The following is a 13,478-nucleotide window of genomic DNA, read 5'->3' as shown; positions in this document are numbered from 1 at the left end:
CAGGGAGGGTGCATTAGCAGGGAGCTGGATTGGAAGTGGAACAGTCAGGGCTTGAATTTATATGTGATGGTGGCACTGCAGGCAAAGGCTTAAGCTACTATGCCAGGGCTCTGGTCCTGAGCATATTTTTTTTCTTTAAGTTTTATTGTTTTATTTTAAAGTTATACACACACTTCTTTTATCTACTGGTTCACTATGTCAGTGATTGAAGTGGTCTGAGAAGTTAAGAGCCTGGGATCCCACCTGGATTTTAATATGGGAGGTCGGGACCCAAAGCTGACTAGCAGGGAGCTGATTAGAAGTGGAACAGCTGGGACTCGAGCCAGTGCTTATATGAGATGCTGGCATTGTAGGTGGTGGGTTAGTCTACTGTACTACAATGCTGACCCTGAGCATTTTTTTTTTATGTGAATGTCCATAGCAGCTTGATTCAGAATAGCCCAAACCAGTCCTCCACCAATTCCTCAATTTTTCTCAAACAGCCTACAAGCTCAGTAATTGGTGAATGACTGGACAGATGTGGCATTTGGTGGAATCATGCCAAGCAATGACAAGGAATAATGTATCAGTACACAGAAGCTAAGGGTGAATCTCAGGAGCCTTTTTTCTTTCTTTTTCTTTTCTTTTCTTCTTTTTTCTTTTGTTTTATTTCCTTTCTTCCTTCCTTCCTTTCTTTCTTTCTGTCTCTCTCTCTCTCTCTTGTTCTTTCTCTCTTTATTTCTTTCTTTGAGTTCCACGAAGGTTGTGTAACTTCCATTGGTTAACTGCCTAGATTGGCCACAGTGGCCAGAGCTGGGCCGGACTGGAGCCAGGGGCCTGATGCAGATTTCCTGTGTGGGTGCAGGGGCCCAAGGACTTGGTCCATATTTTGCTGCTTTCCCAGGCTATTAGCAGATAGCTGGATTGGAAGTGGAGCAGCCGGGACTCATACTGCTGGCATTGCAGGCAGCAGCTTTTTACTCACTAGGTTATAACACTGCCTCTCAGAAGCATTATTCCAAGGGAAAGAAGCTGGGTACGAAAGTCAGTTTATTATTTTGACTTCATTTTTATGAAATTCTGAAAGAGCTAAAACTGTAGTACTTGAAAACAGATCAGTGGTGGCTGGAGTAGGAAGGGAAGAGATTGCAGAGGGCTATTCAGCAAATTTTGAGGTTCGTGGATTTACATATTCTACTTGATTACAAAAAAATCATCAAACTGTGATTTTAGAATCAGTAGTTTTAAATACGTGAATTTTATTTTATTTTTAAAAATTTACTTTTACTTATTTGAAAGGCAAAGTTACAAAGAAAAGGAGAGAGAGAAAGATTGAAATTGATTGATCTTCCATCTTTTGATTCACTCCCCAAATGGCCACAAAGGCTAGAACTGAGCCAATCTAAAACCAGGAACTTTTTCCAGGTGTCTTACAAGAGTTCAGGGGCCCGAGGCTTTGAACCATTCTCCTTCTGCTTCCTGGGCCACAAGCAGGGAGCTGGATGGGAAATGGAATATCCAGAGTTCTAACTAGAGCTCATATGGGATGCTGGCTCCATAGGTGGTAGCTTAGGCTACTGTGCCACTGCGCTGGCCCTAAAACCCATGAAATTTATTTTAGATAAATTATATCTCAAAAGAACTGATCCTCCTCAAAAGCTTAGCACAAAAATTATTGGTACAGGTAGAGTGGCTCACTGCAAAATTTTACTATGAATATTTACTAATTACATTGTTGTAGTTACCTAATGGTATGGTCCAAACATATATAATGCAAAATTAACTTTATTACTCCTAAAAATTTTCAGATTAACTTCTAGTGGAAGATTTATTAACCTTTTCTCTGTATTTAGCATTATATGCTATGCTTTACTGTGTCAAACATTTCATAATAAAACATTAAAGAACATCATTCTAAAACAATATCTATTTTTCATTTATGGAGCGAACCAGCAGATGGAACATCTTTGTCTTTCCTGCTGTCTGTAAATCTGCCTTTCCATTAAAGAAAGAGAGAAAGAAAGAGAGAAAAAAAGAAAAGAAAAGGTCCTTTATTTTGACACAAATTTAATCAATTGAAAAAATGGTTATGTTCTATGACAATCAAAGTTATGAAGTAATTTTAGTGGATCTTTTTAACATGATTCTTTTTTAGCTGGCACCAGAAACCTAAAGATTTACAAAGCATGACTTGTAAGTTTCCAGTTGAGTTGCCAAAATTCAGTGTATGTGATACAAAAGCGAGATGGCAAAGATGTAGCCCAGGGTTGAAGAAGCCTGTATTCTCACCAGCACTGTATGGATTGGTTGTTGGAATTCTAACAAGAGTTTCTTAAGATGGGTGTTTTTGTGCTGTAAGTTCCCATCACCATTCCAGAAAGGAACAGGAGAGGTTTTTGCCTCTTTTCATAGGCCTAGTGGGGGGAAAAAAGGTTTCAGTGGGATTTAAGAAAGCTTGGTAAAGGTGTACTCCTTGGGTGTGTTAGTGATTCTTTGGCAGGTGGAACTTGTCTTTTTCTTAGTTAGGTTTTTGCTTTTTGACGAGACCGGGTTCTGAGAGGTTCTGCTTTTCCCCTCTGCTTTGCTTCAGATAGAAGAAGTAAAGCGCCGGCAGCACTCCCTTGCCTTCAGCTCAGCCGGAGCCCAAGCCCAGACCTATCACGTCAGCTTCGAGACTCTGGCTGAGTACCAGAGGTGGCAGCGGCAAGCATCCAAGGTGAGAAGCGGCAAAATGTCCTGATGGGATAAGAATGCAGAAGCCAAATATTATGTATTTTGAAACTGAACCTACTGCTGAGAAAGTGAATCATACTTCATAATTCCTATCTAGGCCTTTTTGAATATATGATGAATAGAGTCGTGGAATTCCACCAGATCCTTAACTAATTATCAGTACTCATATTTGCATTACAAAATGCTGTTAAAAAGGTTTTTCGGGTGGATTTACCTCCACCTTCTCTGTGAGATAGGACTTTGGAAAGAATGTTAATGTAATAAGGGTTGACCCTTGAAGGAATTGAGACCCATGAGATTTATGGGACTTTCCTTTGACCACAGTGGTGAGTGGTGTTTGATGGATCGAGCTGTTCATTGCCTGGCATCCTAGTGTGTCTTGGTTTCTGCAGATGAGAACAGCTTTGAAGACTACTTCACATCTGAATTGATTGGTGGGGCAGTAACCTGTGATTTTGTCCTAACCCACTGTTCTTACATACTGGGAAAATTGTTTTTTCAGTGTAACTTATGCTTTTAAGCCTTTAACAGTGAACTATGGGAGCAGGTATTTGAGGCATCAGTCAGAATGGCATTTGGGATAGCCACTTCAATATGCCTAGTATTATGAGTAATGCCCCTCTGCTTCTGATCCAACTTCTGCTAATGTGTACCCTAAGAGACAACGGGTGATGGCCCAAGCACTTGGGTTCCTAAGTTACACTCTTCTGCCTTCAGCCTTCATCCTGGCAGTGTGGGGAGTGAGCCAAAGAAGGGTGATCTTTCCAAATAATTTTAAAAAACATACACTACTAGAAAGTTAGATTGTGATTTTCAGGTTTTTCTCTTCTCTTGACCAATTTCTTATTCTTTATCAATTTATTTTAAAATTTCCATCTACTGGTTCACTCTCCAAATAGCCATGGCAGCCTGAGCTGAGAGCTTATCTGAACTCAGGAGCCAGGAGTCTCTTCTGGTCTTCCACATAGGTGCAGGGGCTGAAGGACTTGAGCCATTTTTGCTGTTTTCCCAGAATATAAGCAAGGAGCTGGATAATAAGTGGAGAACCAGGACGAAAATCGGTACCCATCTGCTAATTCACTCTCCCAAATAGCACAGAGGTCAGGGATGGACCAGGCTGAAGACAAAAGCACAGAACTCCATCTGGGTCTCCCAAATGGTTGACCCAAGCACCATGGGCCATTTTTGCTGCTTTCCCAGGCTTGACAGCAGGTAGCTAGATCTTAAGTACAGTAGCCAGCCTATAACTGGTGCTTTAATATGAGGCATAAGCATATTAGAAATAGTGGCTTGGCCCCAGCATGGTAGACTAAGTGGCTGAAGTCCTCACCTTGAACATGCTGGGATCCCATATGGGCAATGGTTCTAATCCTGGCAGCTCCACTTCCCATCCAGCTCCCTGTTTGTGGCCTGGGAAAGCAGTTGAGTACAACCCAAAGCCTTGGGACTCTGCACCCGTGTGGGAGACCTGGGAAAAACTCCTGTGAATGCCCTTCCCTGTTGTGTGGGGTGCGGATGTTTGGCGCTAGGTTGAAGGTCCTTCTCGCTCGCCCTGTCCAGGTGGTGTCCCAGCGCATTAGCACTGTGGATCTTTCCTGCCACAGCCTAGAGGAAGTTCCAGAACATCTCTTCTACAGTCAAGACATCACCTACCTCAACTTGCGACACAATTTCATGCACTCTGAAAGGCCAGGGGGCCTCGACACACTCTACAGGTATGCGGAGAATAGCTTTCCAGGCTGACTTACTCAAGTGAGATTGTAATCGGTATCATAGGAGTGTCTAACTGTGAGTGAGCCTTTAGTTGTGAAGAGGAAGTAAAATGTTTTTGCTCACACAATTCTGTCAATCTCCTCTCCCCTTATGAAACAATAGATTTATGAAATGTTGTTACGGAAACCACAAGAACTACCCTGATCAGGTTAATTTCTTTAATGTCAATCATTGATGGTGTTGCAGAACCTGTCAGGGATTCAGTATGTAGAAAGTGCTTGAATTAGAAATACTACATTTAAATGACCTTAGTAAGCCTGATTTCAGGAATTTCATGCTTGCAGTCAGAGGTTTATCTTTCTTTTTTACCTGTTGCTGCCAACTCTTAAGCCTTTTTCAGTTATGAAACTTCTCTCTCTACTAATAAAGGAACCATTTCATTCCTACAGGTATGGCCTACATGTTTTTTATATCTCTTTTATTGGATTATATTCCCCATTCTTCCTCTTCCCTTCCACTTGTAAATGGATAAGAGTGAATAAATTATGTTGTATAATCAACTGTCTGGCCCCAGAAGGAAATTACACCATTCGTAGTAGTTTAGATTATGTGATAATTAAAAAGATAGTACCCATTAAGATGACATATTTTGCATACTTTCTTAATAGCTAATAATTCTAGAGTAGCTTCTGGAAACATTGTGATTTCTGGCTCATCTGATACTACATTTTTGAAAGTTTTCCAAGTATATGCAACCCTCCCTCTATTTAGATATTTTAATAGTATGGGTATGTAAAAATGAAAATGAGCTGTGATTTTGAAAGAATTTTATTTCTAGGGCTTTCTTTTCAGTTGCTTTGAAAATAGGATTATTCCATTTTGAGGGCTAAATTAAAAATTTTGAAGTCAGGACAGCAAGCCAAAAAAAAAAAATTAGTAAAAAGGTCAGGGGAATCTGGAAATCAAAAGTTGAAAATTAATTTGAAGGAAGAGCATTTGAATGAAATGGTGTGGACTCCCGTCTGGAAGGTGGTAGAGATCACCATCATGGAGGGCAACACTGCAGCCCAAGCCTCCTGTGTTGGCATAACTGTATCATACCCCAAAGCTGAGGTGGTTGGGGCGACTTCTCTCTCTGTCTCTCTCTCTCTCTGGAGTGGAGCTACTTCTTGTCTATCGACAAAGTGGAAGTACCAGAATGACTGTTCCTTAGTGTATCTCAGATCCCATTGCGCTATAACACCGTGGCACATGACATTATCCAGCTCCATCTGCTCTTCACTTCAAACGACGTTGGGGCCAGCATAATGTCAGTATGAAAAAGAAGTTACTAATAGACCAGGAATTGATACACATGCTTGCTGCCTATTGCTGAGTTAATTCTTGTAAGGTTTTGGGTATTATATATAGAAATTTAATAATAGGAAAGATTTCAAGCGTTTCAAGAGTAGCTTAATATAAAAGAATGGTTCCAGCCTGCTCTGGTCTTCAGGATTTTGTGCGTTTTGAAGAAGAGAGAACTTCCATCACGTTAAAACTGGTTTCCTTGGTTGTGTGGTTTGTGTGTTAGTCATCCTAGCACCCAATGTTCACACACTGTTGGCATGCACTGAGTGCCCAGTAAATATTTTGGGAAAATATTCTTTAATGGACTTTTAAAGCAGATCATCACAGGCCATTGATGTATCTTGTAAAGATATAGCAGATTTATTGAAATGCAATGTGAATTTCTAACTCTGCTCTTCAGATTCTCTCAACTGAAGGGCCTGAACTTGTCTCATAATAAACTTGGACTGTTTCCTGTATCGTTGTGTGAGATCTCTACTTTGACTGAGCTCAACCTTTCCTGTAATGGATTTTATGACCTGCCAAGTCAGATTGGTAATCTGCTAAAGTAAGTATCTGGCTTTTCCTAGATTTTTCTTTTCTTTTGTTGAGTAATGATGCATGAAGGGAGCAGCGTGAGCTCCTGCAGTGGTAGATCAGTTACTAGGATTCCAGGCAGGCGGGGTTTTTGGCGTCAGAGACCCACATGTCGGTAGCAATACCCAGTTCCTCTATTTCAACAACAGAGGTCTTGCTTCTGATTTTGGAGGAACCAGCCATGTAAGTCAGATACTAGGTTTTTCAGCCAAGAGTTAGGTGTTGTAACGTTTTGGATCGGTAATAAATTCATCACATAAGTTACAATCTGTTAACTGTCAGTTGCTGATGCCTGTGTGGTAGACAGCATGTCTAGATGCACACGGGGAACCTGATAGTTAGCTCTTCCAGAAGACCGGCAGAGGACATTGACTGTCTTGTCAGAGGATGGAAAGCAGAGCAGGTTGAACAATTCTCCTGGCCAAGCTTTACAGTGTGTTCCTGGGTTTGTGGATGCAATGAGGTGGACTTTATCAACAGTAGACCTTGGAAAGATTTTATCAACCCTTGAACAATGAAACCAACTTCTCTGAACTATCAAAACCACTCAAGTGACACCTTTGGAACAGTCTCTCCCGTGTTGGGATCTCTAAGGCATCATCGAAGGACTGTCCTCCATCCCAGGGTGCTGATGTAGTTTGACAGCAAGGCTTTCCCTCCCCACCCCCACCCTCCCTGGTGGACACAGGGGAAAAAAAAAACCTGAAACATACATCTGACCCACTTTCCTTCATCCCTGACCCTTCCCACCCTAATCAGAGCCCCACGTGGGTGTACATCCTTCTCAACTGTGTAACAATGTTAAATTTTTTTTTTTAATTAAAGAATCCATAACTGTATTCTGTCTATTCCAATGAAACTTTTCCTTGATATGACTAGCTTTGTTTTCTTCCTACAGCCTTCAAACCCTCAGTCTTGATGGTAACTTTCTGACAACTTTACCTGAAGAATTAGGAAATCTGCAGCAACTCTCCTCGCTGGGCCTCTCCTTCAACAACTTCAGTCAGATACCTGAGGTTTATGAGAAACTCACTATGGTAGATAAAGTTGTTATGGCAGGAAATCGCCTGCAAGTCCTAAGCCTAGGGGTGCTGAACAGGATGAGCCATGTCAAGCACGTGGATTTAAGGTGAGGTCATTCTTTACTGAGGCTTCCTGTGGATTGACTGTGTGGGCCTTTACATCTTTGCTTCATAAAGGTTTCTTTAAAATATTAGGATTTTGGGGCCAGCATTTTTATGCAATGAGTTAAGCCAATGCTTGTGATGCCAGCATCCCATGTGAGTATGGATTCTAGTCCCAGTTATAAACTTCCAATCTGGCTCCCTGCTAATGTGCCTGGAAAAGCAGTAGAACCTGGCCCAGGTAATTTACTCACCCACATGGGAAACACAGCTGAAGTTCCAGGCTCCTGATTTCAGAAAGAAATAATTTAAGAAAGTTTGGGATGTTGTATTTTCAGGGCTATGGTAAAAACTTTGTGTATTACTCAGAAGCAGAGAGATTATGTATACAACAAAGCAGACACTCTCCCATTGTCTTTGACAAAGGTTATTCTTCTTCCTTCATTCCTTTTTTTTTTTTTTTTTGAGATTTATTTGTTTGAAAGACAGTTACAAAGAAAGGGAAACACAGAGAAATATCTTCCATCTGTTGGTTGATTCCGCAAATGGCTGCAACAGCCGCAGCTGGGAGGGTTCAGAGCCAGGAGCTTCCTCCAGGTCTCTGACATGTGTACCTGGACCCGAGTGCTTGGCCATTTTCTGCTGCTTTCTCAGGGGCAGGGTGCTAGGTCAGAAGTGGAGCAGCCAGGACTTGGACCAGTGTCCATAACGGATGCTGGCAGGTGGTGGCTTTACACACTCACTACACCACAGTGCAGGCCTGACGAAGATTATTCTCTCATCTAACCAGCAATGCTTAATGAGAATTCCCATTTCCTCACATCCTTATCTGAGTTGTATTTTACTAGGCTCTTTCCTTATTGTCAGTCTAGTGGGTAGAAAATACTATTCCATTGTTTCAGGCAACATTTGTACTTAAGAATGAGATTAAGCATCTTTTGACATGTATATTAGCAGTTTATGGTTTTCCATAAACTGGATAGTTTCCCTTTTGAGTTACTTGGTTTTTTCATAATATGTGTTGTTATAATATTAAAGACTCCCTGCTAGGATTTTATATTTGTTAAGATTCACCAGTGTCACAGGTGTTGGCTTTACTTGCTATGCCATAATGCTGGCCTTAGAACTTGTTTTTTAAGATGTATTTATGTATTTAGAGAGAGGGAGGGAGCTGGAGAGGTCTTGCGTGTGCTGACATACTGCACAGATGGCTGTGATCATCAGCACTGGGTCAGTCCAGGCCAGCAGCTTCACTGTGTGACCGTGTGCTCCAAATACTTGGGCTATCCTCAGCTGCTTTCCCCAAATCATTATCAGGGAGCTGGATCAGAAGCCTTACTGCTGGGACGTGAACTGGCACCTGTGTCGGATGCCAACGCCGCAGGTGGAGACTTTACCTATCACATCCACAGCACTGACCCCTTAAGTAGGAGTTTTGCTTCTAATTATAATCTTTTACTAAAGAAAGTTGCTGGCTGTTCTATCACTTGCAATAACCTGATGATAGACCTTATAACACATCATGAGAGATACATTTTATTGAAATACAGGAAAATGAGAACAGACCTACATGTAATCAATCATAATTCATATAAAGAACCAAGGAATCATTTTTTGTCATTTTCCTCAGGACTGTTCCACATGCAAACAGATTATGTTTTTCTGTTGATTAGTGTTATATGGTCTTAGCGTGGCAACAGGAGGAATGTAGTTATCCCGCTTTAGAGAGGTTGCTCTCCTGACCCCTTGGCACGTACATGCCGGCCAAGGGCCGTGTGCACCTTCCTGACCTTTGTTCCCACCTGACTTCACTAGGTATTTGAATGTAAGCCTATAACTGTGGGTATGGACACGATTTTTCTTCTTGTTAGTTTATGTATTTGGCCAAACTGGAATGTCTTAAGTTAGCTGTACCTTGAGTATTTTGTTTATAAACTCTGTGATTATTAATATATTCTTGTCAAATACAACAAATGAATAAAATTCTTAAGTTGGTAATGAACAAGTAAAAAGGAACATACCTGTCCTGTTTATCTTTTGATAAGTGCATTTGATAGAATTTAATTCTGATTGTTTTCTTATTTTTGGATATTAAGGATGAATCATTTGAAAACGATGGTTGTTGAAAATCTGGAGGGAAATAAACACATCACTTCCATGGATTTGCGGGACAATCAGCTGACAGATTTGGATCTTAGCTCTTTGTGTAGCTTGGAGCAGCTGCATTGTGAGCGGAACCAGCTGAGGGAGCTGACACTGAGTGGATTCTCCCTTCGAACTCTCTATGCCAATTCCAACAGTGAGTTCTCTGTAATATCTCCTGCTTTTCTGTTTCTGCTGCAATGCAAGTTTTCTAAGAAAAGTACCTTCCATGGTACTTCTCAGCCACTCGCAAAATGGAGTCTGTAGTTTGTAGAGGCCTGTCTTTGTCCTTTAACTTTGCTGTCAACCATTATGTGTAGGAAGACATAACAAGATACTGTAAGGGTTGCCAAATATGTGTAGTGAGAGGCATTTTTTGCAAAATAATGGAGTAGTGGGTAAGCATCTTCACAATAAATCATCAGCAATAGTCTAAAATAAGGGTTGGCAACTGTACCACTAATCTTAAATCTGGAATCTGGCCTAATGCCTCATTTTGTGTGTGGCATCCAAGATTGTTTTTATTTTTAAAAGATTTATTTATTTGAAAGTCGGGGTTACAGAGAAGGAGGAACCAGGACAGAGAGAGAGAGGAGCTTCTCCATTGCTGGATCATTTCCCACATGTACACAGTGGCCAGGGCTGAGGCAAACCGTAGCCAGAAACTTCATCTTAAGTGGCAGGGGCCGGGCCCGGCGGCGTGGCCTAGCGGCTAAAGTCCTCGCCTTGAAAGCCCCGGGATCCCATATGGACGCCGGTTCTAATCCCGGCAGCTCCACTTCCCATCCAGCTCCCTGCTTGTGGCCTGGGAAAGCAGTTGAGGACGGCCCAAAGCTTTGGGACCCTGCACCCGCGTGGGAGACCCGGAAGAGATTCCTGGTCCCGGCATCGGATTGGCGCGTACCGGCCCGTTGTGGCTCACTTGGGGAGTGAAACATCGGATGGAAGATCTTCCTCTCTGTCTCTCCTCCTCTCTGTATATCCGGCTTTCCAATAATAATAATAAAATCTTTAAAAAAAAAAAAAGTGGCAGGGGCCAAAACACGCGGGCCATCCTCTTCTGCTTTACCTGGGTCCTTAACAGGGAACAGGGCAGAAAGTAGAGCCGCCAGGACAAGAACTGATGCCCATATGAGGTGCCAGTGTTGCAAGTGGTAGCTATATTGGCAGTGCAAGCCATAAGGTTAGTTTTTACGTGGTAGGGTTAAAAAAAGTTGAAGAATAATTTTTTTAAACATATGAAAACTATATAGAATTCTAGGTTCTGTATTCATAAACAGAGTGATCTGTTTACAGAGTGTTTACCAGTTATTGCTCTCATGGTAGTGTAATTGAGTGGTAATAAAGAAACAATGTGTTATGGCCCACAAAGCCTAAAATATTTACTATTTAAAACCTTTTACAGAAAAAGTATTTGAATACAGGTTCAAAACTGGTACTGCCTCAGTTTTAGAATGGCAGGCACCTCATTCTGATAATGATTTGCTCTAGAAATAATTTTCAATGTCAAGAGCATTATATTGGTATCATTCATCCTTTTTATGGAGAGATCTTCCTTAAAAAAAAAAAAAAAAAGCACACAGCAGCAGCTTTTGTCAGAGATTGGCAGAGAGATTTTTCATCCCAAAGCCTTGAGACCCTGTGAGATGGAGGGAAGCTCCTGTCTTGGGATTGGTTCAACTCCAGCTGTTGGGGCTGTCTGGGGAGTGAAGCCAGGGGATTGACGAGCTTTCTCTCTTTAAAAAAAAACAAAAAAAAACAAAAAAAAAAACAGGCCCGGCACCGTGGCCTAGCAGCTAAAGTCCTCGCCTTGAAAGCCCCGGGATCCCATATGGGTGCCGGTTCTGATCCCGGCAGCTCCACTTCCCATCCAGCTCCCTGCCTGTGGCCTGGGAAAGCAGTTGAGGACGGCCCAATGCACTGGGACCCTGCACCCGTGTGGGAGACCTGGAGGAGGTTCCAGGTTCCTGGCTTCGGATCGGCGCGCATCGGCCTGTTGCGGCTCACTTGGGGAGTGAATCATCGGATGGAAGATCTTCCTCTCTGTCTCTCCTCCTCTCTGTATATCTGGCTGTAATAAAATGAATAAATCTTAAAAAAAAAAACAAACAACAACAACTGCCTTTCCGATAAGAATAGATAAATCTTTAAAAAGAGAGAGATTTATTTATTTGAAAGGTAGGATTAGATGAGCTAGGCTGAAGCCAGGAGCCTGGACTCCATTCACAACTCCCACACAGATGGTTGGGGTCCAGGCACTGAGACCACCTTCCTCTGCTTTCCCAGGCATCTGAGCAGGGAGCTTGATCTGAAGTAGAGTAACCCAAAGTCAAGCCGGGGAGACCGGCTATGACTTAACTTGTGGCCCCTCAACACCAGCCCCTGAAACAATCTCCTTACCATAGAAATTATAGCTGATTTTTCTGAACATAAAGAAGAAAAGTGATGTTTAATTTCACCAAATGTCATATAAATCTGACATTAAGTAATTGTGTGCTCATTAAGTAAATAATTTTAAAAAGGCGATAGTGAGTATTGCCAGAGATGAATTTGATAATCATGTTCTGGAGTTCTTACATATTACCGTTCAGAGGATTGACTGGACAAAAACACTTGTGACAGTGTTAAAGAAATCAGAAATAGATGTAGAACATATTGTAACAGTACCTACTTGGAATATATCCTAAAGACATTCACGTGCACACAAGGCTGTGTGTACAATAATGTCTATCACATTGTTTTCATGAAAAAATAGGAAAAAATAAGACTAAAATGACTGAGATTGTGATGCAGTGAAGTAAACCATGGCCTATGGTGCCAGCGTCGTGTGTCTGAATGCTGACTTGACTTCCAGCTACTCTGCTTTTGTTCTGGTTTCTGACTAATATGCCTGGGAAGGCAGTGCATAAAGGTCCAATTGCTTGGACTTCGGCCACAGCTGCAGGAAATCCAGAAGACATTCTTGGCTCTCCTCTTGGGCCTGGCCCAACCCAGGTCATTGGGGTCACTTAGGGAGTGAACTACCAAATGGAAGGTATGTCTGTATGTGTCTAGCTCCCCTCTCCTCTGTCACTCTGCCTTTCAGATAAATAAATATCAGGAAAATTGAAAAATCGCTAATTACATACAATAGATTTATAGTTATGCAATAGATTTGCAAAGCAATGAAAATTAATATACTAACATTTTATATGTTAATATAAATTGATCTTAGAAATATTTTGGTGGAAGAAGAAAATGTGCAATGATGATAGTTACATATCTATAGTATGTGTACATATATACCCGATAAACATGTGAAATCATATATTAAAATAGCTATATCAAAATTTAAAACATGGAAATATTCTTAGCTACAAGTGTCGTATAACAACATGAAAGTATCCATAGAAATGATAAACCATATGCAGGAGGTCATATGTGTACTTTTAAAGTTTTATTTAAAATTTTGAAGCTTGTTATGGAGAATGTGTATTTTTTTTTTAAAGATTTATTTATTTTTATTGGAAAGGCAGATATACATAGAGGAGGAGAGACAGAGAGGAAGATCTTCCATCCGATGATTCACTCCCCAAGTGAGCCGCAACAGCCGGTGCTGCGCCAATCTGAAGCCAGGAACCTGGAACCTCCTCCAGGTCTCCCGCGCGGGTGCAGGGTCCCAGTGCATTGGGCCGTCCTCAACTGCTTTCCCAGGCCACAGGCAGGGAGCTGGATGGGCAGTGGAGCTGCCGGGATCAGAACCGGCACCCATATGGGATCCCGGGGCTTTCAAGGCGAGGACTTTAGCTGCTAGGCCACGGTGCCGGGCCCGAGAGAATGTGTATTTTTAAAAGCTAGATAAATGTGCAGGAATCTTCATGATTG

At 41.7% G+C, this 13,478-nt stretch overlaps 1 protein-coding gene across 3 annotated transcripts in view; it reads left to right on the top strand.

Annotated features, from left to right (window-relative positions):
- The window catches only part of PHLPP2 (PH domain and leucine rich repeat protein phosphatase 2), a 61,268-nt gene that overhangs the window by 25,758 nt on the left and 22,032 nt on the right, over positions 1 to 13,478 (top strand). For all 3 annotated transcript variants that reach the window (XM_058674368.1, XM_058674367.1, XM_058674369.1), the window contains 5 exons: positions 2,570 to 2,695; positions 4,273 to 4,427; positions 6,173 to 6,319; positions 7,247 to 7,477; positions 9,569 to 9,771. In XM_058674368.1, coding sequence (XP_058530351.1) covers positions 2,570 to 2,695; positions 4,273 to 4,427; positions 6,173 to 6,319; positions 7,247 to 7,477; positions 9,569 to 9,771 — 862 coding nt within the window. The remainder of the gene's footprint in view (positions 1 to 2,569; positions 2,696 to 4,272; positions 4,428 to 6,172; positions 6,320 to 7,246; positions 7,478 to 9,568; positions 9,772 to 13,478) is intronic.

Source organism: Ochotona princeps, chromosome 16 (assembly GCF_030435755.1).
Source record: "Ochotona princeps isolate mOchPri1 chromosome 16, mOchPri1.hap1, whole genome shotgun sequence".
Taxonomy (NCBI): domain Eukaryota; kingdom Metazoa; phylum Chordata; class Mammalia; order Lagomorpha; family Ochotonidae; genus Ochotona; species Ochotona princeps.
This window is presented reverse-complemented; position numbering and strand designations above follow the sequence as displayed.